At 52.5% G+C, this 24,037-nt stretch overlaps 5 protein-coding genes across 6 annotated transcripts in view; 3 read left to right on the plus strand and 2 right to left on the minus strand.

The window, feature by feature from the left end:
- LOC138719451 (feather keratin-like) overlaps positions 1-24,037 on the minus strand; it is a 72,080-nt gene that overhangs the window by 29,464 nt on the left and 18,579 nt on the right. The gene's annotated exons all lie outside the window — the stretch shown is intronic.
- Positions 1-24,037, plus strand: part of LOC138719462 (feather keratin-like) — a 101,496-nt gene that overhangs the window by 10,763 nt on the left and 66,696 nt on the right. The window lies entirely within an intron of this gene.
- On the minus strand, positions 1,233-23,025 carry LOC138719466 (zinc finger protein 84-like). Its single transcript, XM_069854811.1, has 3 exons — positions 22,390-23,025; positions 20,686-21,778; positions 1,233-1,888 (listed from the first exon to the last, which is right to left on the minus strand). The coding sequence occupies exons 1-3, from the start codon at positions 22,514-22,516 to the stop codon at positions 1,237-1,239; spliced, it is 1,872 nt and encodes a 623-aa protein (XP_069710912.1). The 5' UTR covers positions 22,517-23,025; the 3' UTR covers positions 1,233-1,236.
- On the plus strand, positions 4,422-5,468 carry LOC138719457 (feather keratin-like). Its single transcript, XM_069854805.1, has 2 exons — positions 4,422-4,847; positions 5,057-5,468. The coding sequence occupies exon 2, from the start codon at positions 5,077-5,079 to the stop codon at positions 5,407-5,409; it is 333 nt and encodes a 110-aa protein (XP_069710906.1). The 5' UTR covers positions 4,422-4,847; positions 5,057-5,076; the 3' UTR covers positions 5,410-5,468.
- On the plus strand, positions 11,580-12,176 carry LOC138719453 (feather keratin-like). Its single transcript, XM_069854801.1, has 2 exons — positions 11,580-11,607; positions 11,818-12,176. Exon 2 carries the CDS (start codon positions 11,838-11,840, stop codon positions 12,174-12,176), a length of 339 nt encoding a protein of 112 aa, XP_069710902.1. The 5' UTR covers positions 11,580-11,607; positions 11,818-11,837.

A 24,037-nucleotide genomic window follows, 5' to 3' on the forward strand; every position in this document is an offset into this window, starting at 1 on the left:
TTATCATGTTGCAAGTTCCCAGATCGAGCTGGCAGGTGCAATAGTTCTGCTGTCTTTTAATTGTGCCCACTTCTGGGAAAGGATTTGTCCTCCAAGTTCTTGTATTCATATCCCATCGAACTTGGAGTATCTAATACCATTCTGATTTTCTAAATTTTCGTCTTTATTATCTAGGATTAGAGCTCATGTTTGCTCTTCCTGCATTATTTCTGCCGCCCATTTAGCCTCATAATCAGCCCATCTATTATCTGTTTCCTGGTCAGTGTTACCTCTCAGGTGTCGTTGACAGTGCACGATGGCTGCTTTGGTTGGTAATTGTACTGCTTCTAATAAGCAAAGTGTTTCTTCAGCATGTTCAATCTGTTTTCTTTGTGCCATCAATAACCCTTGTTCCTTCCAGATCGCTCTGTGAGTATGAACAACTCAAAAGGCATATCTCTCCAGAGAAGAGCTCCAAAGCTGGTGAGGGGGCTGGAGAACAAGTGTTACGAGGAGCAGCTGAGAGTGCTGGGGTTGTTGAGCCTGGAGAAGAGGAGGCTGAGGGGAGACCTCATTGCTCTCTACAACTACCTGAAAGGAGGTTGTGGAGAGGAGGGAGCTGGCCTCTTCTCCCAAGTGACAGGGGACAGGACAAGAGGGAATGGCCTCAAGCTCCGCCAGGGGAGGTTTAGGCTGAACATGAGGAAAAGAATTTTCATGGAAAGGGTCATTGGGCACTGGAACAGGCTGCCCAGGGAGGTGGTTGAGTCACCTTCCCTGGTGGGGTTTAAAGGACGGGTGGACGAGGCGCTGAGGAGCGTGGTTTAGTGTTTGATAGGAATGGTTGGACTTGATGATCTGATGGGTCTTTTCCAACCTGGTGATTCTACGATTCTATGATTTAGAGTCTGTACAAGATTTATCTTTTTCCTTTATACCAGTCCTAAGGCTCTAGTTAAGGCAATGTTTTCAGCCTTCTGAGCTGAAGTCCCTGCAGGTAATGGCTGGGATTCTACCCTGTTCCTGGTAGTTAATGCATATCCAGTTTTATGGGTACCTTGTGGGGTAAAGCTACTTACTGTTATCCTTGGACAGTCTTCTTTCTCACTGAAGCACAGCTGCACAGCTCTGGCTTGAGCACCCCGTGTTCCTGATAACGCGTTCTTCTTTTGAAGAATATCTTGTTTTGAAGGATGCCTTGTTTCAGGAGAGACATCCTTCCTCCTGCCACTCACCCTGTGGTGTGACCTGGTGGTTTCAATGCACCCGCTGGTGTCTCTTCAGGGCACACTTGTGGCTGTAGGTCTTGCCACAGTTGCCACACTTGTAGGTTTCCTCAGTGGTGTGGAAACGCTGATGTCTGATCAGGTGTCGCTCCCCGGTGAAGTTCTTGCCACAGTCGGTGCACACAAAGAGCCCTGTGTGGATATTCTGGTGGCTGATCAGGGAGCTCTTCTGTCTGAAGCTCTTGCCACAGTCAGCACAGGAAAAGTGCTTCTCACCAGGGTGGATGTGCTTGTGCCTAATCAGATGTTGCTTCCGACTGAAGGTCTTGTCGTACTCCCTGCTGGCAAAGGGGCGCTTGCCTGTGTGGATGAGCTTGTGCCTCATCAGGGCAACGTTCCAGCTGAAGCTCTTGCTGCAGTCAGAGCAGGTGAAGATCCTCTCCCTGGTGTGGATGCGCTGGAGGCTGATCAGGTTTTGCTTCCGGCTGAAGCTCTTGCCACAGTCAGTGCAGGCAAAGGGGCGCTCGCCAGTGTGGATGCGTTGGTGTTCGGTCAGGTTGGCCTTGCGTCTGAAGATCTTCCCGCAGTCTGTGCAGGTGAAGGGCCGCTCGCCCCTGTGGCTCCATTTCTGGATGGCCAGGGCTGTCCGGCTCCTGAAGCTCTTGTTGCACTCGGAACACGTGGATGGGTTCTTCTCCAGCAGCTTAGAGGCCAGCACGTCATGGAGGCGAGGGGACCTTGACGGGTCCCCCTGGCGTGGCTCGCTAACCAGGGAGTGCACCAAGTGCCTCCTGCTGGACCTGCTCCTTCCCGCGGATCCTGGGGACGCACCTGGCCCAGGGTTCTGCTGCCTGCACTGTGCCCTGGGGTGGTCTGGTACGCACGGCGTCTCTCCTCGCTCCAGCTTGCAGATGATATCTGGCTTGACAGGGGGCCAGCCTGTCCGGGGCACAGAAAGAAGCACCATCTACCACACTGCCCGTATGCCAGCATCAGCCACCAACAGGCCAGGAACCAGCAGGCAAACACCTACTCATGGGTGTCTGCGTCAGCCCCCAGCCCCATCAGGTGACACGATGACTCCTTTGCTCCCTGCAGTGACACTTCAGCCCACACGGCTTGCCTGCTCCGTCCCCAGAGCTTTCCTAAAGCTGGGAACTCTGTGCAAAGGAAGCAGTGTCAGCAGTCAGCGCGATGCATTCTGTTTCATCAGTGCCACCAAGGGAGGTGGCTAGATATAGTTTCATTGAGTTTAAAACCGTTCTTCCTTGTCCTATCACCACACTCCTTGTTCATGATTCCCTCTTTCAAATAAAGGTGAACATCTGCATCCCACAACCCTGGTCGTTGAGGAGGACGTTGACCAGGCTTCGCCCCATGGATCCCTGTCCTGGGCTACATGACCTGAGACTTCCCTGCATCAGGACTTTGTCCCGCTCATCCCAAGCCTCTGGGCACAGCCATTCAACCAGTTTGCAGTCCATCTCACTCTCTGCCTACTCAACACATACTTTCTTGGCCAGTTTAGGAGCATGCAAGGGGAGAAAGCTTCTGAGTTTTTACTCAAAACTCAAGGGAAACAGCAGCTTCGGCTCATCAAGGACGACGTCCCCTTTGTCAATACACGCTGATGATTACTCATCACTTTCTTCTCCCTCCTGGTTCCGGAGTGCTGAGTCTGGTGGCCAGGAAACCGCGTCCCCTTTTCACAAGGCACCTGCAAACCACAGCACACAAGTGCCAAGCGCCGGCCTCGCTGACACCACCACACCTCTCCCATGCTTTGGTCCCCTCCTGTGCCTGCAATGACACGTGCCATCAACAACAAGCCTTGGGCCTCTAACACTCTCACTTCAAAGCTGCCGCAGGGGCTAAGTGGACATGTCCTCAAGAGGAGGACATGGCATTGAGGAACTGGGGCAAGGAAAACACACCCCACCTCACGACTCGCCAGGCCGGGCCAGGACACAGCTGCTGCCTGCAAAATGCACTCATGCACAAAGGTTCTTCCAGTACCTGAAAGGAGACGGCAAGAAAGCTGGAGAGGGACTATTCATAAAAGCTTGTGGTGAAAGGACAAGGGGGAATGGATATGAGCTGGTCAGACACTGGAACAGGTTGCCAAGGGAAGTTGTGGATGCCCGATCCCTCGAGCTGTTTAAGGCCAGGTTGGATGGGGCCTCGGGTTACCTGATCTAGTGGGATGTCCCTGCCCCTGGCAGAGGGGTGGAACTAGATGATCTTTAAGGTCTCTTCCAACCCCACCTATTGTACGATTCTATGCGGCCTCACTAGGGCAGAGTAGATGGGGAGAAGAATCCAGCATATTCCTTCTCCACCAAGACGTCCGCACCTAAAATCCACATCTCTCCATTTACACAAGGATGTTGCATAAGACACTGTCAAATGCTTTGCACAAGGCCAGGTAGCTGAGTCCCGTTCCTCTTCCCTTCTCCACCTGCACTGTAGACCCATCACAAAAAGCCTCCGAATTTCTCACAATTTGCCTTTTGGGAAGGCATCTTGGCTTTCAGCAGTCGCCTCCTTTATTTCCACACACCTTGGCATAGTTTCCAGGAGGATCTGCCAGGATCCATGACCATGTCAGGCACAGAGGTGACACTGAAAGGCTGGTACTTGACCTGGGTCTCCCTTTTGCATCTTTAAAATCATAGAATCATAGAATGACAGAATAACCAGGTTGGAAGAGACCCACCGGATCATCGAGTCCAACCATTCCTGTCAAACACTAAACCATGCCCCTTAGCACCTCGTCCACCCGTGAAATGTGAGTTACCATCTGGCACCTGGCTGAGGGTTCACTCACTCCCACTGCTCATGTCACTGAGAAGGATGCTGAACAGGGTTGGTCCCAAAGATCCAGTTCTGGGCTTCATTAATTGAGATTTCCCTCCATCAGGACTTCCTGCCACCCATCACAAGCCTCTGGCCCAAACCATTCAACCACTTGGCAGTCCAACACACTGGTCATATATGCAAAGCATGCATTTTGGTCTTTTCTAGGAGGATGCAAGGAGAGAAAACATCAAAGGCTTCACTCACAATTCAAGGTAAACACAAACCTTCATTCTTTCCCCCTCTACAGACATAATCACCTTAATATAGAAGACACAGAGCTTGGTCAAGCATGATATTCCCCTCATACATCCTTGTCTACACCTCCTCATCAGCTTTTCAGACCAGGGTTGAGCAGTGGTTTATGTGGCTACCAGCAGTTGTCGTTACGTCTTCATCGTGCAGCCGCAAACCACACAACATGTGTGCCATGTGATGACCTCACAGGCAACACCCACCCTCTCTAATGCCTTGGTCACCTCTTGTGCTTGTCCTGACACATGCCATCAACATCAAGTGCTTGGCCTCTAACATTCTCACTTCAAAGATGCCGCCAGCACCGAGTGGACACGTCCTCAAGAGGAGGACATGACATTGAAGAACTGGGGCAAGGAAAACACACCCCACCTCATGACTCGCCACGCTAGGCCAGGACACAGCTGCTGCCTGCAAAATGCACTCACACACAAAGCGTGTCCCGGCCCTCGCGCACCACCATAAAAGCTGGTCCAGCACCTCTCTCCCTCACAACCTTCTCTGCACACCTTCTCCTCCACACTCAACAAGGTGAGTCTCAACTCCCTGAGCCTCCTTCTCCTAACCCACCTCCTCCCTCTCTTCCACCACGCTCTATACCAAGTTCCGCATCCCACACGCCTCCCCACCACCACAAACCTCACAGACCCACCCCACGCCTTCCCACTCCCCTGCCCTCCTCACACTCCACACCTCGAAACCCCCATGCCCCACCGCTTGCTCAACACCCTCTCTTCCAGGGACCCTCCACACCACACCCATGGCCTGCAACGACCTCTGCCGCCCCTGCGCACCCGCCCCGCTGGCCAACAGCTGCAACGAGCCCTGCGTCAGGCAGTGCCAGGACTCCTCCGTCGTCATCCAGCCTCCCACTGTGCTGGTCACCCTGCCAGGACCCATCCTCACCTCCTTCCCCCAGAGCACCGCCGTCGGATCCTCTGCATCGGCTGCCGTGGGCAGTGAACTCAGCTACCAGGGAGTGCCCGTCTCCAACGGGGCCTTCGGCTACGGCTACGGCTTGGGAGGCCTGGGCTGCTATGGTGGCAGAGGTCTGGGCTGGTTCGGTGGCAGGAGAGGCTGCTACCCATGCTAAGGGTCCTCTCCACCACCCCTGAGACTAGCGACATACACCTTGGAAGACACAGCATGCACTGAGGATTCGCCTCCTTGCACCTCAGACTTGCTCCCTTCCACTTGGTGCTCCTGCCTTCTCAATTTCACTCCCCCTCAATAAAGTTCTCCTGCATCCCAGCCTGAAGGCCTCCTCTCTTCTTTTCCTTCAATGTTCCTCCAATCTCACCCTGCAAAACACAGAGTCTACAGTGGCCGTTTGGTTGGTTGGAACAATGTTGTAATATCCTCGCATGGTTTGTGTCCCCAGCTGCAACAATGCAGAGCAGCGCAGAGACACTTCCAGAACATGACACAAAACCTTCGCTTGCCCAGACAAATCATGCCCATGCTCATGCACCACTATCCAGACCTCGGATGTCAGCTCCTCTTGGTAACAAACACTTGACTCTTCCGCAGGACGACTCTCTGGTCACCATAGCAAGTAGAATTGCAGAATGCTTGGGTTGGAAGGCATCTCTGGAGATCATCCAAGCTAACCCCCTACTAAAGCAGGGTCACCTCGATCAGGCTGTACAGGAAGGCATCCTGATTGGATTTAAGTATATCTGGGGAAGGCGACTCCACTCCCTCCCTGGGCAGCCAATACCAGTGCACCCTCACTCTTACAAGAAAAGCTTTCCGAGATGTTCATGTGGAACTTCCTAAGATCCGGTTTGTTCCTATTGGCTCTTGTCCTGTCGCTGGGCACCACTTGAAATGATCTGGGCCCATCCTGTTGGCCGAGGCCCTGGCGATATCCATGAGCATTGATAGGAGCCCCTCGTCCTTCTCTTCTCCAGGGTAAACACACCCACGTCTCTCAGCCAATCCTTATAAGACACAAATTCCAGTACCCTCATCGCCTTGGCCTCTGCTACAATTTCTCCAATCTTTCCTTTTCTTTCGGAGACAGGGAGACCAAAACTGGATACAAGACTCCAGATGCAGCCTCACTGCGACAGACTAGAGGGGAAGAGAATCTCCCCTGACCTGCTTGCTACACATTACTTCATGCTCCCCAGGATACCGTTGGTCTCCTTGGCCACAAGGGCTCGTTGCTGGCTCACGTTCAGTTTTTCATCCACCACTACGCACATGTCCTTCTCCACAGGACAACTCACAATCCATTCAACAATGAGCCCATATCCTTCTTTACGAGTTCTTCCATCCAGGTGAAGAACTCGACACTTAATCTTGTGGAATTTCATGATGCAAACACAGGCCTGTGTCCCTAGCCTCTCAATGCCCCTCTAGCTGCCACACCTTTCCTCTTGGGTATCCATCACACCACCCAGCTTGGTGTCATCTGCTAACTCACTAAGTCGCACTCAAGCCCACTCTCCCTGTGCCTGACAAAGACGGTAAATAATCCTGGTCCCACTGCAGAAACCAGATGGACACTGCGCATTACTGGTCTGCACCTGAACATTGAGGTATTGACTGCAACACTTGGAGTGGAAAACTCCTGCATATTCCTTACTCACCAAGATATCCACCCATCAAATCCAGATCTCTCCATTAGAGAGACAAGGGTGCTGTGTGCAATAGAATCAGGTACTTGGCGCAGGGCCACAGAGATGAGATGTGTTCATCTTCCGTTCTCCATCAACGCTGTAGACCCATTGCAGAAAGCCTTAATACTTGTCAGGAACAATTTGCCTTTTGTGAAGCCCTCTTGCCTTCCAGCTGTCGCCTCCAGATTTTCCATCTTCCTTCACGTAATTTCTAGCAGGATCTGCCAGGATTCATGACCACGGCAGGCACAGAGGTGACACTGACAGGCTGGTAGTTGACCTGGGTCTCCCTTCGGCATCTTTAAAATGAGAGTTACCACCTGCCACCTTGCTGAGGGTTCACTCCATCCCACCGCTCATGTCATTGCGAAGGATGCTGAACAGATTTCTTCCCAAAGATCCAGTTCCTGCGCTACATTAATGGAGATTTCCCTCCATCAGGGCTTCCTGCCACTCATCACAAGCCCCTGGGCCCAACCATTCAACCACTTTGCATTTCAACTCGCTGGTCACTTATGCAAAGCATGCATTTTGGTCTTTTCTAGGAGGATGCAAGGGGAAAAAACACCAAAGGTTTCACTCAAAATTTAGGTAAACACAAGCCTTTGTTCTTTCCCCCTCTACAGACCTACTCACTTAAATGCAGAAGACACGTAGCTTGGTCAAGCATGATGTCCCCTTCAGAAATCCATATTCATACCTCCTCATCAACTTTTCTGACCAGGGTCGAGCAGTGGTTTGCGTGTCTACCAGCAATTGTCGTTTCCTCTTCACAATGCACCCACAAACCACACGACAAAAGTGCTAAGCAATGGCCTCACTGACACCATTACACCTCTCCTACGCTTCGGTCACCTCTTGCGCCTGCCCTGACACACGTCAGCAGCACCAAGTCTTCAGCCTCTAACTTCAAAGATGCCGCAAATACCAAGTGGACACGTCCTCAAGAGGAGGACATGACATTGAAGAACTGGGGCAAGGAAAACACACCCCACCTCATGACTCGCCACGCTGGGCCAGGACACAGCTGCTGCCCGCAAAATGCACTCAAACACAAAGCCTGTCCCGCCCCTCGCGCACCACCATAAAAGCTGGTCCAGCACCTCTCTCCCTCACAACCTTCTCCACACACCTACACCTCTGCCCTCAACAAGGTGAGTCTCAACTCCCTGAGCCTCCTCCTCCTAACCCACCTCCTCCCTCTCTTCCACCACGCTCTTTCCCAGACCCACCAGCCCACAGGCCTCCCCACCACCACGAACACCACAGACCCACCCAACGCCTCCCCATTCCCTTGTCCTCCTCACAAACCAACCTCCTGACCCTTGCTCAACCCCCTCTCTTCCAGGGACCCTCCACACCACACCCATGGCCTGCAACGACCTCTGCCGCCCCTGCACACCCGCCCCGCTGGCCAACAGCTGCAACGAGCCCTGCGTCAGGCAGTGCCAGGACTCCTCCGTCGTCATCCAGCCTCCCACCGTGCTGGTCACCCTGCCAGGACCCATCCTCACCTCCTTCCCTCAGAGCACCGCCGTCGGATCCTCTGCATCGGCTGCCGTGGGCAGTGAACTCAGCTACCAGGGAGTGCCCGTCTCCAACGGGGCCTTCGGCTACGGCTACGGCTTGGGAGGCCTGGGCTGCTATGGTGGCAGAGGTCTGGGCTGGTTCGGTGGCAGGAGAGGCTGCTACCCTTGCTAAGGGTCCTCTCCACCACCCTTGACCCCAACCACCCACCCCCTGGAAGCCACACCATGGGATGAAGATGCACGTCCTTGCACCTCGAACTTGCTCCCTTCCAATTGACGCTTCTGTCTTCTCTATTTCCGCAACCAGCCAATAAAGTTCTCCTGCATCCCAGCCTGAGAAGCCTCGTCTTCTTTCTTCTCCCAAGCTTCTTCCAGCCCCACCCAGCACAAAGCCAGGGCTACAGTGGCCATTGGGGTGGGTAGAAAGAGATTACAAGCTCCTCCTAGGCTCTATGTCCCCAGCCACAACAACAACACAGAGCAGCACAGGGACACTTCCAGAACATGACACAAGCCCTTCGCTTGCCCAGACAAAGCTTGTCCCTGCTCATGCACCACTATCCAGACCTCTGATGCCAGCTCCCCAGGAAAGCAGACACTTGACTCTCTTCCCCAGGACGGCTCTCTCCCCACCACAGAAGCAAAATCACAGAACTGCAGAATCACAGAATGGTTGGGTTGGGTTGGAAGAGATCTCTGGAGATCTCCCAGTCCAACCCCCCTGCTAAAGCAGGGTCACCTCGATCAGGCTGTACAGGAATGCATCCAGACTGGATTTCGGTATCTCCAGGGAACAAGACTCCACTCCCTCTGGGCAGCCAATTCCAGTGCACCATCACTCTCACAAGAACAGCATTTCCAGATGTTCACGCAGAACATGGCAAGTTCAATTTTGTACCCGATGCCCCTTGTCTTGTCGTAGGGAAACACTGAAAATGATCTGGGCCCATCCTGTTGGCCGAGGCCCTGGCAATAGTCATAAGCAGTGATAGGAGCCCCTCGTCCTTCTCTTCTCCAGGCTAAACACACCGACGTCTCTCAGCCTCTCCTCATAAGACACGAATTCCAGTACCCTCATCGCCTTGGCCTCTGCTGCAATTTCTCCACTGGTTCCTTTTCTGTCTTGAGTCGGGGAGCCAGAACTGGATACAAGGCCCCAGATGCAGCCTCACTACAGCAGAGCAGACAGGGAGGAGAATCTCCCCTGACCTGCTTTCTACAAATTACTTCATTCTCCCCAGGTTACTCTTGGTGTCCTTGGCCACAAGGGCTCGTTGCTGGCTCATGTTCAGTTTTTCATCCACCACTACACACACGTCCTTCTCCACAGGACAACTCACAATCCATTCAACAATGAGCCCGTATCCTTCTTTAGGAGTTCTTCCATCCAGGTGAAGAACTCGACACTTGATCTTGTGGAGTGTCATGATGTACGCACAGGTTTGTGTCGCTAGCCTGTCAATGCCCCTCTGGCTGGCACACCTTTCCCCTTGGGTATCTATCACAACACCCAGCTTGGTGTCATCTGAAAACTCACTAAGTCTGCACTCAAGCCCTCTCTCCTTGTTCCTGACAAAGACAGTAAAGCATCCCCGACCCCCTAAAGACACCAGATGGACCCCGCACATCACTGGTCTCCACCTGGACATCAAGGCATTGACCGCAACATTTTCAGTGGAACGCTCCTGCATATTCCTTACTCACCAAGACATCCACCCATCAAATCCACATCTCTCCATGATACAGACAAGGGTGCTGTGTTCAACAGTATCAAATGCTTTGCGCAAGGCCGGGTAGATGGGATGACTTGCTCTTCCCTTCTCCCCCAGTGCTGTAGCCCCATTGCACAAAGCCTCAATACTTGTCAGGAACAATTTTCCTTTTGGGAAGCCCTCTTGCCTTTCTGCTGTCGCCTCCAGAATTTCCATCCTCCTTGACATAATATCCAGCAGGATCCGCCAAGATTCGTGACCATGCCAGGAACAGAGGTGACACTGACAGGCTGGTAGGTGGCTTGGGTCTCCCTTTTTGTCCTCTTTCAAATGAAAGTTACTATCTGCCACCTTGATGTGGCTTCACTCTACCGCACTGCTCAGGTCATGGAGGAGGATATGGAACAGGGTGGAACCCACCGATCCCGTCTTGGGCTACACCACTTGAGACTTCCCTCCAGTGGGATTTCTTGACACTTATCTCAAGCCTATGGTCTCAAATATTCAACCACTTTGCAGTCCACCTCACTGGTCACTTAGGCAACACATACATTTTTATCTTGTGTAGGAGCATTACAGGTGAGAAATCATCAAATGCTTTACTCAAAACTCAAGGCAAACACCAGCTTTGGTCCTTTCCTTATCTACAAACCTTGCCACCTTCATGTAGAAGACACAGATGCGTGTCAAACACAACGTCCCCTTTGATACGACAGGCTCAGGACTACCCACAACATTTTTGTCTGTTCTGTGTCTGACAGCTCTGGGTCTGCCTGCATGAGGTGCCTTCTTCCCAATGTAACCACAAACCACACCACACGAGTGCCACACGATGACCTCACTGACAACATCCCAACTCTGCAATGGTTGCCTCTTCTGCCCACCCTGACTTTCAGCATCACCACCACGAATTGACCTCCAAACCTTTGCCTTAAAAGCTGCCTCCAGGGCCAAGAAGATGACATGACATGTTGATGACCTTCCTGCCTGTCCTGATTCTGGCTGAGCTGGGTCGGGCTGCCAGGAAATGGGGTCAGATCATCACAAAACACCCACAAACCACACAAGAAATGTGCCTGTAAATGCAACATAATACCTCTCCAATGCTTTGGTCTCCTCTTGTGCTTGCCCTGGCATGCACCATCAGCACCAAGCCTTTTACCTCTAAGAGTCTCGCTTCAAAGATGCCGCCAGCACCAAGTGGACACGTCCTCAAGAGGAGGACATGACATTGAAGAACTGGGGCAAGGAAAACACACCCCACCGCATGACTCGCCACGCTGGGCCAGGACACAGCTGCTGCCTGCAAAATGCACTCATGCACAAAGCCCGTCCCGCCCCTCGCGCACCACCATAAAAGCTGGTCCAGTGCCTCTCTCCCTCATAGCCTTCTTCACACACCTTCTCCTCTGCCATCAACAAGGTGAGACTTAACTCCCTGAGCATCCTTCTCCTGTCCAACCTCCTCCCTCTCTTCCACCATGCTCTGTCCCAGACTCACCTGCCCACACGCCTCCCCACCACCACAAACCCCACAGACACACCCTACGTCTCCCCACTCCTTTGCTCTCCTCACACATATCACCCCTCGCAAACAAACATCCTGACCCTTGCTCAATACCTTCTCTTCCAGGGACCCTCCACACCACACCCATGGCCTGCAACGACCTCTGCCGCCCCTGCGCACCCGCCCCGCTGGCCAACAGCTGCAACGAGCCCTGCGTCAGGCAGTGCCAGGACTCCTCTGTCATCATCCAGCCTCCCACCGTGCTGGTCACCCTGCCAGGACCCATCCTCACCTCCTTCCCCCAGAGCACCGCCGTCGGATCCTCCGCATCGGCTGCCGTGGGCAGTGAACTCAGCTACCAGGGAGTGCCCGTCTCCAACGGGGCCTTCGGCTACGGCTACGGCTACGGCTTGGGAGGCCTGGGCTGCTATGGTGGCAGAGGTCTGGGCTGGTTCGGTGGCAGGAGAGGCTGCTACACCTGCTGAATCTCATCATCATCCCCCCGGACACCGGACACCCACCCCCTGGAAGACACACCATGGGTTCAGGATGCACCTCCTTGCGCCTCAGACCTAATCCCTTCCTCTTGGCGCTCCTGCCTTCTCAATTTCTCCCCCCCTCAATAAATTTCTCCTGCATTCAAGATTCAGATGCCTCCTCTCTTCTTCTCTTTTAAGGTTCCTCCAACATCACCCAGCACAACACCAAGGCTACAGTGGCCTTTTCGGTGGCTGGAAAGATGTTGCAATCTCCTCATATGGTTTATATCCCCAGCCACAACAACAATACAGAGTAGGGCAGTGTCACTTCCAGAACACGACACGAGCCCTTTGCTTGCCCAGGCAAATCATGCCCATGCTAGCTCACCGCTATCCAGACCTCCGATATCAGGTCCCCTAGGTAACAAACTCTTGACTCTTCCTCAGGACGACTCTCTGGCCACCACAGCAAGCAGAAGCGCAGAATGATTGGGTCTGGAAGAGATCTCTGGAGATCATCGTCGCTAGCCCCCTGCTACAGCAGTGTCACATCAATCAGGCTGTACAGGAAGGCATCCAGATTGGATTTCAGTATCTCCAGAACGGGCTGCCCAGTGCTCAGTCACCCATACAGTAAATCAGGCTTTCCTCATGTTCACGTGGAACTTCCTGTGCTCCAATTTGTGCCCGTTGCCCCTTGTCCTGTACCTAGGGCCCTCTAAGAAATGTCTGGCCTCATCCTCTTGGCTCCTTTTCTTTGCATATTTATCTTCTTTGATGATTTCTCTTCTCAATCTTCTCTTCTCCAAGTAAAAGTGTCCAAGGTCTCTCAGCATTTCCACATCAGAGAGAAGCTCCAGCCCTTTTAATCACCTCCATGGCCTCCACTGGACTCTCTCCAATAGTTCCTCGTGTTTCTGGAGCTGGGGATGCTCCACCCGTGGACGTGTTTAAGGCCAGATTGGATAGGGGCCTCGGGTAACCTCATCTAGTGGGATGTCCTTCCCCATGGCAAGGGGATGGAACTAGATGAGCTTTAAGATCCCTTCCAACCCCAACTATTCTAGGATTCTATGCGGCCTCTCTAGGACAGAGTAGATGGGGAGGTGCATCTCATTCACACTCTTGCTACACTCTTCTTGACACACTCCAGAATACCCTCAGTCTTAAGCAGGAGTGCACATTGCCGGCTCATAGTCAGTATGTCATCCACCACTAGCCCCAAGTCCTTCTCCACAGGACTGCTCAAAATCCACACATTGCCCAGCCTGTATACTTTTCTAGGAGTTCCTCAAACAAGGACAAGGACCTGGCATTGGGACTTGTGGAACTTGCAGATTTCCACGGGCTCGTGTCCCTAGCAAGGCTGCTCAGGCTGGCAACCCTTTCCTCTGGAGAGTCCACATCATCATTCACCTTGGTGTCATCTGCAAACTGGCAGAGGGTGCACTCAATGCCATTGTTTGCGGCCCTGGCAAAGACGGTAAATAATACTGGTCCCAATATGGACTCCTGACGACACCAATCGTGACTGGTCTCTACCGTAACAACAAACTATTGACCACAATCCTTCGGCATCCAGACGATTCCTTATCAACCAAGCAATCCACTCATCAGATCCACATCTCTCCATTTAGACAAGGAGACCTTTCCTCTTGGGTATCCATCATACCACTCAGCTTGGTGTCTTCTTCAGACTCCCTGAGGGTGCACTCACTCCCACTCTCTATGTCCCTGACAAAGACAGTGAATAATCCTTGTCCCAGGACAGACACTAGGTGGACACCACTAGTCACTGATCTCCACCTGTACATCGAGACCTCGACCCCAACACTTTGAGTGGAACAATCCTGCTTATTTCTTACAAACCAAGAGGTCCACCCACCAAATCCACATCTTTCAATGTCAGAGACAAGGGTGCTGTGAGTGGCAGTATCAAATACATTACACAAGGCCAGGTAGATGAGGTCAGTTCCTCTTCCCTTCTCCACCAACGCTGTAGCCTCTCTGCACGCAGCCTCCATTTAGACAAGGATGTTGCGTGAGACACTTCCACATGCTTTGCAGAAGGCCAGGTAGGTGAATTCTGTTCCTCTTCCCTTCTCCACCTACATTATCGCTCCATAGCACAAAGACTCCAGATTTCTCAGGAACAATTTGGCTTTTGGGAAGCCCGCTTGGCTTTCAGCAATCTCCTCCTTAATTTCCACAAGCCTTGGCATAGTTTCCAGGAGGATCTGCCAGGATCCGTGACATTGGCAGGCACAGAGGTGACACTGACAGGCTGGTAGTTGACCTGGGTCTCCCTTTTGCATCTTTAAAACCAGAGTTACCACCCGCTGCCTTGCTGAGGGTTCACTCCATCCCACTGCTCATGTCATTGCGAAGGATGATGAACAGATTTCTTCCCAAAGATCCAGTTCCTGCGCTACATTAATGGAGATTTCCCTCCATCAGGACTTCCTGCCACTCATCACAAGCCCCTGGGCCCAACCATTCAACCACTTTGCAGTTCAACTCGCTGGTCACTTATGCAAAGCATGCATTTCAGTCTTTTCTAGGAGGATGCAAGGGGAGAAAACATCAAAGGCTTCACTCAAAATTCAAGGTAAACACAAGCCTTTGTTCTTTCCCCCTCTACAGACCTACTCACTTTAATGCAGAAGACACGTAGCTTGGTCAAGCATGATGTCCCCTTCAGAAATCCATATTCATACCTCCTCACCAACTTTTCTGACCAGGGTCGAGCAGTGGTTTGCGTGGCTACTAGCAATTGTCGTTTCCTCTTCACAATGCACCCACAAACCACACGACAAAAGTGCTAAGCAATGGCCTCACTGACACCATTACACCTCTCCTACGCTTCGGTCACCTCTTGCGCCTGCCCTGACACACGTCAGCAGCACCAAGTCTTTGGCCTCTAACACTCTCAATTCAAAGATGCCGCAAATACCAAGTGGACACGTCCTCAAGAGGAGGACATGACATTGAAGAACTGGGGCAAGGAAAACACACCCCACCTCATGACTCGCCACGCTGGGCCAGGACACAGCTGCTGCCCGCAAAATGCACTCAAACACAAAGCCTGTCCCGCCCCTCGCGCACCACCATAAAAGCTGGTCCAGCACCTCTCTCCCTCACAACCTTCTCCACACACCTACACCTCTGCCCTCAACAAGGTGAGTCTCAACTCCCTGAGCCTCCTCCTCCTAACCCACCTCCTCCCTCTCTTCCACCACGCTCTTTCCCAGACCCACCAGCCCACAGGCCTCCCCACCACCACAAACCCCACAGACCCACCCAACGCCTCCCCATTCCCTTGTCCTCCTCACAAACCAACCTCCTGACCCTTGCTCAACCCCCTCTCTTCCAGGGACCCTCCACACCACACCCATGGCCTGCAACGACCTCTGCCGCCCCTGCGCACCCGCCCCGCTGGCCAACAGCTGCAACGAGCCCTGCGTCAGGCAGTGCCAGGACTCCTCCGTCGTCATCCAGCCTCCCACCGTGCTGGTCACCCTGCCAGGACCCATCCTCACCTCCTTCCCTCAGAGCACCGCCATCGGATCCTCTGCATCGGCTGCCGTGGGCAGTGAACTCAGCTACCAGGGAGTGCCCGTCTCCAACGGGGCCTTCGGCTATGGCTATGGCTTGGGAGGTCTGGGCTGCTATGGTGGCAGAGGTCTGGGCTGGTTCGGTGGCAGGAGCGGCTGCTACACCTGCTAAAGGTCGTCACCATCACCCCTGACACTGACCACCGTCACCCTGGAAGACACACCATGGGTTGAGGATGCACCTCCTTGCGCCTCAGACCTCATCCCTTCCACTAATCGCTCCTGCCTTCTCAATTTCTATCCCCCTCAATAAAGTTCTCCTGCATTCAAGATTCAGACGCCTCCTCTCTTCTTTTCTTTTGAAGTTCCTCCAACCTCACCCAGCACAACACCAAGGCTACAGTGGCCGTTGGGGTGGTTGGAAAGATGTTGCAATCTCCTCATATGGTTTATATCCCCAGCCACAACAACAATACAGAGCAGGGCAGAGACACTTCCAGAACATGACACAAGTCCTTTGCTTGCCCAGACGAATCATGCCTATGCTAGCTCACCGCTATCCAGACCTCCGATGTCAGCTCCCCTAGGTAACAAACTCTTGACTCTTCCCGAGGACGACTCTCTGGCCACCACAGCAAGCAGAATCGCAGAATGGTTGGGCAATAAGGCATCTCTGTAGATCATCGATGCTAGCCCCCTGCTACAGCAGTGTCACATCAAACAGGCTGTACAGGAAGACATCCAGATGATTTCTCTTCTCAATCTTCTCTTCTCCAAGCAAAAGCAACCGAGGTCTCTCAGCCTTTCCACATCAGAGAGAAGCTCCAGCCCTTTTAATCACCTCCATGGCCTCCACTGGACTCTCTCCAATAGTTCCTTGTGTTTCTGGAGCTGGGGATGCTCCACCCCAGGACGTGTTTAAGGCCAGATTGGATAGGGGCTTGGGTAACCTCATCTAGTGGGATGTCCTTCCCCATGGCAAGGGGATGGAACTAGATGATCTTTAACATCCCTTCTAACCCCAACTCTTCTAGGATTCTATGCGGCCTCTCTAGGGCAGAGTAGATGGGGAGGAGAATCTCATTCAACCCTCTTGCTACACTCTTCGTGACACACTCCAGAATACCCTCAGTCTTCGCCACGAGTGCACATTGCCAGCCCATAGTCAGTATGTCATCCACCACGAGCCCCAAGTCCTTCTCCACAGGACTGCTCAAAATCCACACATTGCCCAGCCTATAAACTTTTCTAGGAGTTCCTCAAACAAGGACAAGGACCTGGCACTTGGCACCTTGCTGAGGGTGCACTCAATCCCACTCTCTGCATCCCTGGCAGAGATGGCAAATAAGACTGCTCTGTCAGTCTGACCTCAGTGCCAGGGAAAGTCATGGAACAGGTGATCTTGAGTGCTATCATCAAGCACGTGCAAGAGAACCGAGTGATCAGGCCCAGTCAACACGGGTCCACGAAAGGCAGGTCTTGCCAAACTAACCTGATGGTCTTCTATGAAAAAGAGACTCTCCTCCTGGACGAGGGAAAGGCTCTGGACGTAGTTATCTTGGACTACAGTACAGCCTTTGACACAGCTTCTCACAGCATTCTGCTTCGGAAACTGTCAGCCTCTGGACGGGACGGGTGCACATTCTCCTGGGTGGAAAACTGGTTGGATGGCCGGGCCCAGAGAGTGCTGGTAAATGGAGTTAACTCCAGCTGGAGGCCAGTTCCAAGTGGGGTTCCCCAGGGATCAGTGCTGGGCCCAGTCCTCTTCAATGTCTTTATCAATGACCTGGATGAAGGCATCGAGTGCACCCTTAGCAAGTTTGCGGATGACACTAAGCAGGGTGGAAGTGTCGATCTGCTGGAGGGATCTGAACAGGCTGGACCGCTGGGCTGAGACCGGTGGCAGGAGGTTTAACAAGGCCAAGTGCCGGGTCCTGCACTTGGGGCACAACAACCCTGTGCAGCTCCAGACTAGAAGGCTGGCTAGAAAGCTGCCTGGAGGAGAGGGACCTGGGGGTGTTGGTTGACAGCGACTGAACATGAGCCAGCAGGGGCCCAGGTGGCAAGAAGGCCAATGGCATCTTGGCTTGGATCAGAAACAGCGTGACCAGCAGCCACAGGGAGGGTTTTCTGCCTTTCTACTCAGCACTGGTGAGACCGCTCCTTGAATCCTGTGTTCAGTTCTGGGCCCCTCACCACAAGAAGGATGTTGAGGCTCTCAAACGAGTCCAACAAGGAGCAACAAAGCTGGTGAAGGGCCTGGAGAACAAGTCTTACGAGGAGCGGCTGAGAGAGCTGGGGTTGTTTAGCCTGGAGAAGAGGAGGCTGAGGGGACCTCATTGCTCTCTACAACTACCTGAAAGCAGGTTGTGGAGAGGAGGGAGCTGGCCTTTTCTCCCAAGTGACAGGGGACAGGATAAGAGGGAATGGCCTCAAGCTGCACCAGGAGAGGTTCAGTCTTGAAATCAGGAAAAAACATTTCATGGAAAGGGTCGTTGGGCACTGGAACAGGCTGCCCAGGGAGGTGGTTGAGTCACCTTCCCTGGAGGTGTTTAAAAGACTGGTGGATGAGCTGCTGAGGGCCATGGTTTAGTGACTGATAAGAAACGTTGGACTTGATGATCTACTGGGTCTTTTCCAACCGAGTCATTCTGTGATTCTATAAAAACTGAAAGGAATCCTAAGAACTCCCTGGATAAGAACCAAGAGAAAGAGTAATCCGCTCATCAAAAGGCCATCTCAATTTCATAATTTTATGAGAATTCTCAGCAGAAACGGAAATCAAAACTAATGACACTGCAGACGCCCTCACAGCTATTCAAGCTGAAGTGACATCACTGAGCAAAGCGGTCTTACAAAACCAAATGGGTTTAGAGATATTAACGGTGCAAATGGGAGGAGTATGTACCTTAATAAACACAAGTTGCTGCACCTACACTAACCGATCCGGAAAGGTGACAAAAGCTATAGATGAAATCGGGAAACAAACCAAGCTTTTACACAAAGCAGCACAAGACACTAACTATTCTGGTATTACTGAACTGTAGGAAAAGCTCACCTCTTGGTTTCCTAACTTTCTTTGCCTTAGACAATTGTTTGCTTTGATAGTTGCTTTAATGATTTTAGGGCTTTTATTGCATTTTATAGCTAAATGTTTAATATGTTGTACTGGAGGGGTTATTAATGATTACAAACAATGGAAAAAACATCAACTTTGCCAGAAGACAGAATTGAGAAAATAAGAAGAGCATCAATACAGAAAGAAGCCTTTAAATAAGTAAAAGACTTTACTAACAGGCTAGACAAAGGTGGGAAATGAAACAAGGCATTCTTCAAAACAAGGCATCCTTCCAAACAAGAAAGTGTTATCAGGAGCACCGGGTGCTCAAGCCAGAGCTGTGCGGTAGTGCTTCAGTGAGCAAGGAGACCGTCCAAGGAGTAAGTAGCTGCTTGTTACAGAATACGGTGTGCAAGCTAGGAGGAGAACCCCCTTGCACCCCAGCACTGCTAATAAAACACACCTCCTTTATAACTCTCCGGAGTTGATAAGTTTGATTCTGTGTCTCAGCCAGACGCTGAGCAGCAGATTCGGGGGGCACTGAGCTACGCAGGCAGCTGCAGGCTGGGAGTGCTGGGGGTGCACTCATGAGCCACCATGGGCCCCTCGTCCTTTAACTGCTCCTTGCAGCTGCCGCACTGCAAGGACCTGGCCTCTGTCCACCCCCTCGCCTGAGAAGGACTATCCTCCTCCTGTCTGTCGCCCTCAGCACCACTCGCAGGCCCTGCTGCACCCATGGTTGTTTATTCACGTTCTAATTTAGACCTGCTCTTACTGGAGCAATATTTGTAAAGAGCTGTGACAAACGCTTCAGGGACTGCTCTGCAGCAGAATTCAATCTTGTTGGCTAGCAACAAATAGGCTCCATTGAAGGCTGTTTATTTGAATGGGAGTTGGATTGGGCCCTTTGGGAGAATGCGGTGTTATCGAAATAGCTTCAGAAGCAGTGGATTTCAGTGATAAATATAAATAAGGAACAATTAAGTAATTTTTTTAAATTTATTTTAAAATGCCTAAGGTAACTTTCCAGTTTTCTAATACAGTGAGCAGATTGACTGGTGCATCATGCAACCCTATCCTAGCCATCAAAATGCCCCTTAGCCCTGCCGTAACATTTCCAGATGTTATACATGTTAAATGTCATGCATATTCAAAAAAGAGGGGAAAGAGTGAGGTTAAACAACATTCCTCTTACAAAACTTACTTAAAGAGGTGAGTACATGTTAGAATAGAGAACTCGTTTCATCTAGTCAGAGTAACTCTGTTTCTCCTGATGGTGAAACACATTTTTTAGTTTTCAAGGTGAGAAAGAAGCGAGGGGCCCGGATATAATGCTACATTAAATTCAAACTCTGATTTGGTTTTCCTAGTCACCTTTCTCTTTTCTTTTATCAAGTGAATGAGACGTTTCTGATAAGTTAGAATACACTATATATAAGCCTGTGGTTTGTTGGCTGCTGGAGGCTAAGTGAAGTAAGAAAGTAATTTAAAAAAAAAATGGAACATTTATGACAGGGGCAGGACAAGAGGGAATGGCCTCAAGCTCCACCAGGGGAGGTTCAAACTGGACATTAGGAAAAAAATTTTCACAGAAAGGGCCATTGGGCACTGGCAGAGGCTGCCAAGGGAGGTGGTTGAGTCCCTTTCCCTGGAGGTGTTTAAAGGACGGGTGGATGAGGTGCTGAGGGCATGGTTTAGTGATTGATAGGAATGGTTGGACTTGATGATCCAGTGGGTCTTTTCCAACCTACTTTTTCTATGATTCTATGATTCTATGATTCTAATTCTGGCTGTAGGTCTTGTCACACTCGCCACACTTCCAGGGCTTCTTCCTAGTGTGGATGCACTGGTGGTTGACTACAGCTTGCGTCCCTCAGAAGTGGAGGTTGCAGTGGCTCAGGCCAAGGGACGCTCACTGGTGTGGATGTGCTGGTGCCTGATCAGAGAGCCCTTCCTGCTGAAGCTCTCGCCACAGTCGGTGCAGGTGAATGGGCGCTCGCCAGTGTGGATGCGCAGATGGACGTTTAAGGTGCCCTTCCTGCTGAAGCTCTCGCCACAGTCGGTGCAGGCAAAGGGGCGCTCACCCGTGTGGATGCGCTGATGAGTGATCAGGGAGCTCTTATGTCTGAAGCTCTTGCTGCAGTCAGCACAGGCAAAGGGGCGCTCACCCGTGTGGATGCGCTGGTGAGTTAGGAGGTTGGCCCTTTTTCTGAACCTCTTGTCACAACGGGCACAGGCAAAGGGGCGCTCACCCGTGTGGATGCGCTGGTGAGTTATGAGGTTGGCCGTTTGTCTGAACCTCTTGTCACAACTGGCACAGGCAAAGGGCCGCTCACCGGTGTGGATGCGCTGGTGACTGATCAGGGAGCGCTTCTGTCTGAAGCTCTTCCCGCAGTCAGCACAGGCAAAGGGCTGCTCGGCAGTGTGGATACGCTGGTGACTGATCAGGGAGCTCTTCTCTCTGAAGCTCTTGCCGCAGTCAGCACAGGCAAAGGGGCGCTCGCCAGTGTGGATGCGCTGGTGAGTTAGGAGGTTGGCCTTGTATCTGAACCTCTTGTCACAATGGGCACAGGCAAAGGGCCGCTCGCCAGTATGGATGCGTTGGTGTTCAGTCAGCTTGGCCTTGCGTCTGAAGCTCTTCCCGCAGTCTGTACAGCTAAAGGGCTGCTTCCCCCTCTGGCTCCTCTTCTGGATGGCCAGGGCTGTCCGGCCCCTCAAGTTCTTGTTGCACTTGGAAGGGTTCTTCTCCAGCTGCTGAGGGTCCAGCACATCGTGGAGGTGAGGGTGCACTGATATGTCCCCCCGACTCCCACTCAGCTCCCATTCAGGTGAGCCCGCACCGTGCCTGCTGCTTGACCTGCTCCTTCCCACGGACGCCTGGGACACGCCTGGCACAGGGCTCCAGTGCCTCTGCAGCGCCCCAGGGGGGTCTGGCACACATGGCGTCTGCCCTCGCTCCAGCTTGCAGATGATATCTGGCTTGATGGTGACCCAGCCTGTTGGGGAACAGACAGAAGCACCCTGTGTCACGCTGCCCAGAAAGTAGCATGAACCCCCAGCACCCACAACCCCAACAGCCACAGCCCAAACGTCTCCTCCCACTCCACTCCTCCCTCACCATTCAACCCGGCTACCATTCATCCTCCCTTCCCTTCCCTGCGCCTACAGCCTCCCCTCGCATCACACTCGTCACCTTGGCTGCTCTCCTGCACACAGGACGCCAACAAAGGGCTCAAAGTGGCAAAAGGAGAGGTTAAGACCAGACTCGGGGAAGCATTTCTTCCCAGAGGGGGCTCAAACCCTAAAACAAGCTTCCCGGAGACCCACTCGATGCCCTACGGCCATCAGGCTTGGAGAGGCATTTGGACAATGTCCATAATCCCATGATTTAACAGCTGCTCATCCCTGAAGGGCTCAGGCACTTGGACCCAGGAAGCCTCGTAGGTCCCTTTCCACTGAAAATGGATCCCATCCCATCCCATCCCACCCCATCCCATCCCACGCCATCCGACCCCATCCCATCCCACGCCATCCCATCCCATCCCCTCCCATCCCATCTCACCCCACCCCATCCCTCCAGCCCAGCAGAGCCGCAGAGAGTCCTCACCCAGCGAGGCGACCATCTCGTAGGTGTCCAGCATCACCTCCCGGTAGAGCCGCCGCTGCCAGCCCGTCAGCTCTGCCCACTCCTCGCGGCACAAGTAGATGGCCACCTCCTCGAACGGCCCCGCCATCTGCAGCAAGAAGCACGCCCGGCTCAGCACGCCCCGCTGTGCCTTGCCTGGAACCCTCTGCCCAAACCCTGACACTGCCACACTGAGAACCGGCAGCCCAGGGGGATCGAGCTCAGCTGAACCCCGGCAATTCCCCACTCGTGCCCAAATCACACCCTTTCCACTCCAGCCCCATCGTTCTTTCTGGCTGTGACATCAATCCAGAGATCTCCACATACATCTTCTACCCTGAGACCATGTCTTTCCCTCTCCAGTGCCCACTGAGAGAAGATATCCCGAAGCTGGGATGCTGGGTCCCTGCCCAGTCCCGGCGCTGGGATGCTGGGTCCCTGCCCAGCCCCATGCTGGGATGCTGGGTCCCAGCTCCCCCTGGAGAGGCGCAGCAGGGACACGGGCACAGCTGGCACCCTTCGAGGTGCTAGGAAAGTTACACTTAAAGTAGAATAAAATACTGATCATCGACTAATCAGGAACTAAGACTGAATGTAAAATTTCATGATTCTGTTGATTCTTAACGTATCCTAGCAACAGACCCGAGGTGCTTGCTCAAAGGACCTCATGTAACAAATAGGATCCAGGTATGCTTAGGAAAAGTACGTACTAGCTACCCTACCCAAGTAGAACATACACCTGCAGCAGCCAAAAGACCATCATAAATCTTGTGAAGGACAGAAGAATAGGTTTCAGGAGGCAAGAAAGATATACCTGAGCGGTCAAGTGGAGATAAGTGCGGGTCCAGCCAAGAAAAACCGACGAGTTTGCCAAAAGAACAAGATGTAATAAAGACAATGCGAGGAAGACTACTTACTTCATCTGAGGAAGACTACTTACTTCATCAGGACGACCACCAGAGGGGGCTACGCAGGCGCAATAGAGACTGATGTCGCAATAAGGCGATGAAGTAACCTACCTATGCATATGTATTAGATAATGAAGTAACCTGTTGAATATACAATAGATTGCGAAACTTTTAGAGAATAAAAAGCGAACGCGATGTGACGGTCTTTGGAACCAGATTTGGGTGCGTACCCCTGGTTCCCGGGGCCTCGAAATAAAGCACCACATATAACCTCCTAGTGTGGTTATGTGTTTGTCATTCTGCTAACAGTTTTTGGCGACCCAGGTGGGACCTCGCGGGCATTGTTGAGGCGGCTCGCGCATCGATTCTGCTCCAGCCGGCACCGAGTGATTCTCGGGGAGCCATCGACCGCGACCGACCTCCGCTGCTCCCGACGGACCAGGGATATTGGTAAGACACGGTGCTTTATCTGGAATGGTACCATTTGGGGTTTGGTAAAGCCTGCCTGTCAGACGTGGCGAAAGCTGCGCTTGGTTGGGCTCAAGGGTCTGGTAAAGCCTGCCTGTCAGACGCGGCGAAAGCTGCGCTTGGTTAGGCTCAAGGGTCTGGTAAAGCCTGCCTGTTAGACGCGGCGAAAGCTGCGCTTGGTTGGGCTCAGGAGCTCCGACGGGAAGCCTAGGCGCCGTCCGTAAGACAGCGGCGAAAGCTCTGCAGGTTCGGCA

This window comes from Phaenicophaeus curvirostris, chromosome 3, assembly GCF_032191515.1.
Source record: "Phaenicophaeus curvirostris isolate KB17595 chromosome 3, BPBGC_Pcur_1.0, whole genome shotgun sequence".
In the NCBI taxonomy this organism is placed as follows: Eukaryota; Metazoa; Chordata; class Aves; order Cuculiformes; family Cuculidae; genus Phaenicophaeus; species Phaenicophaeus curvirostris.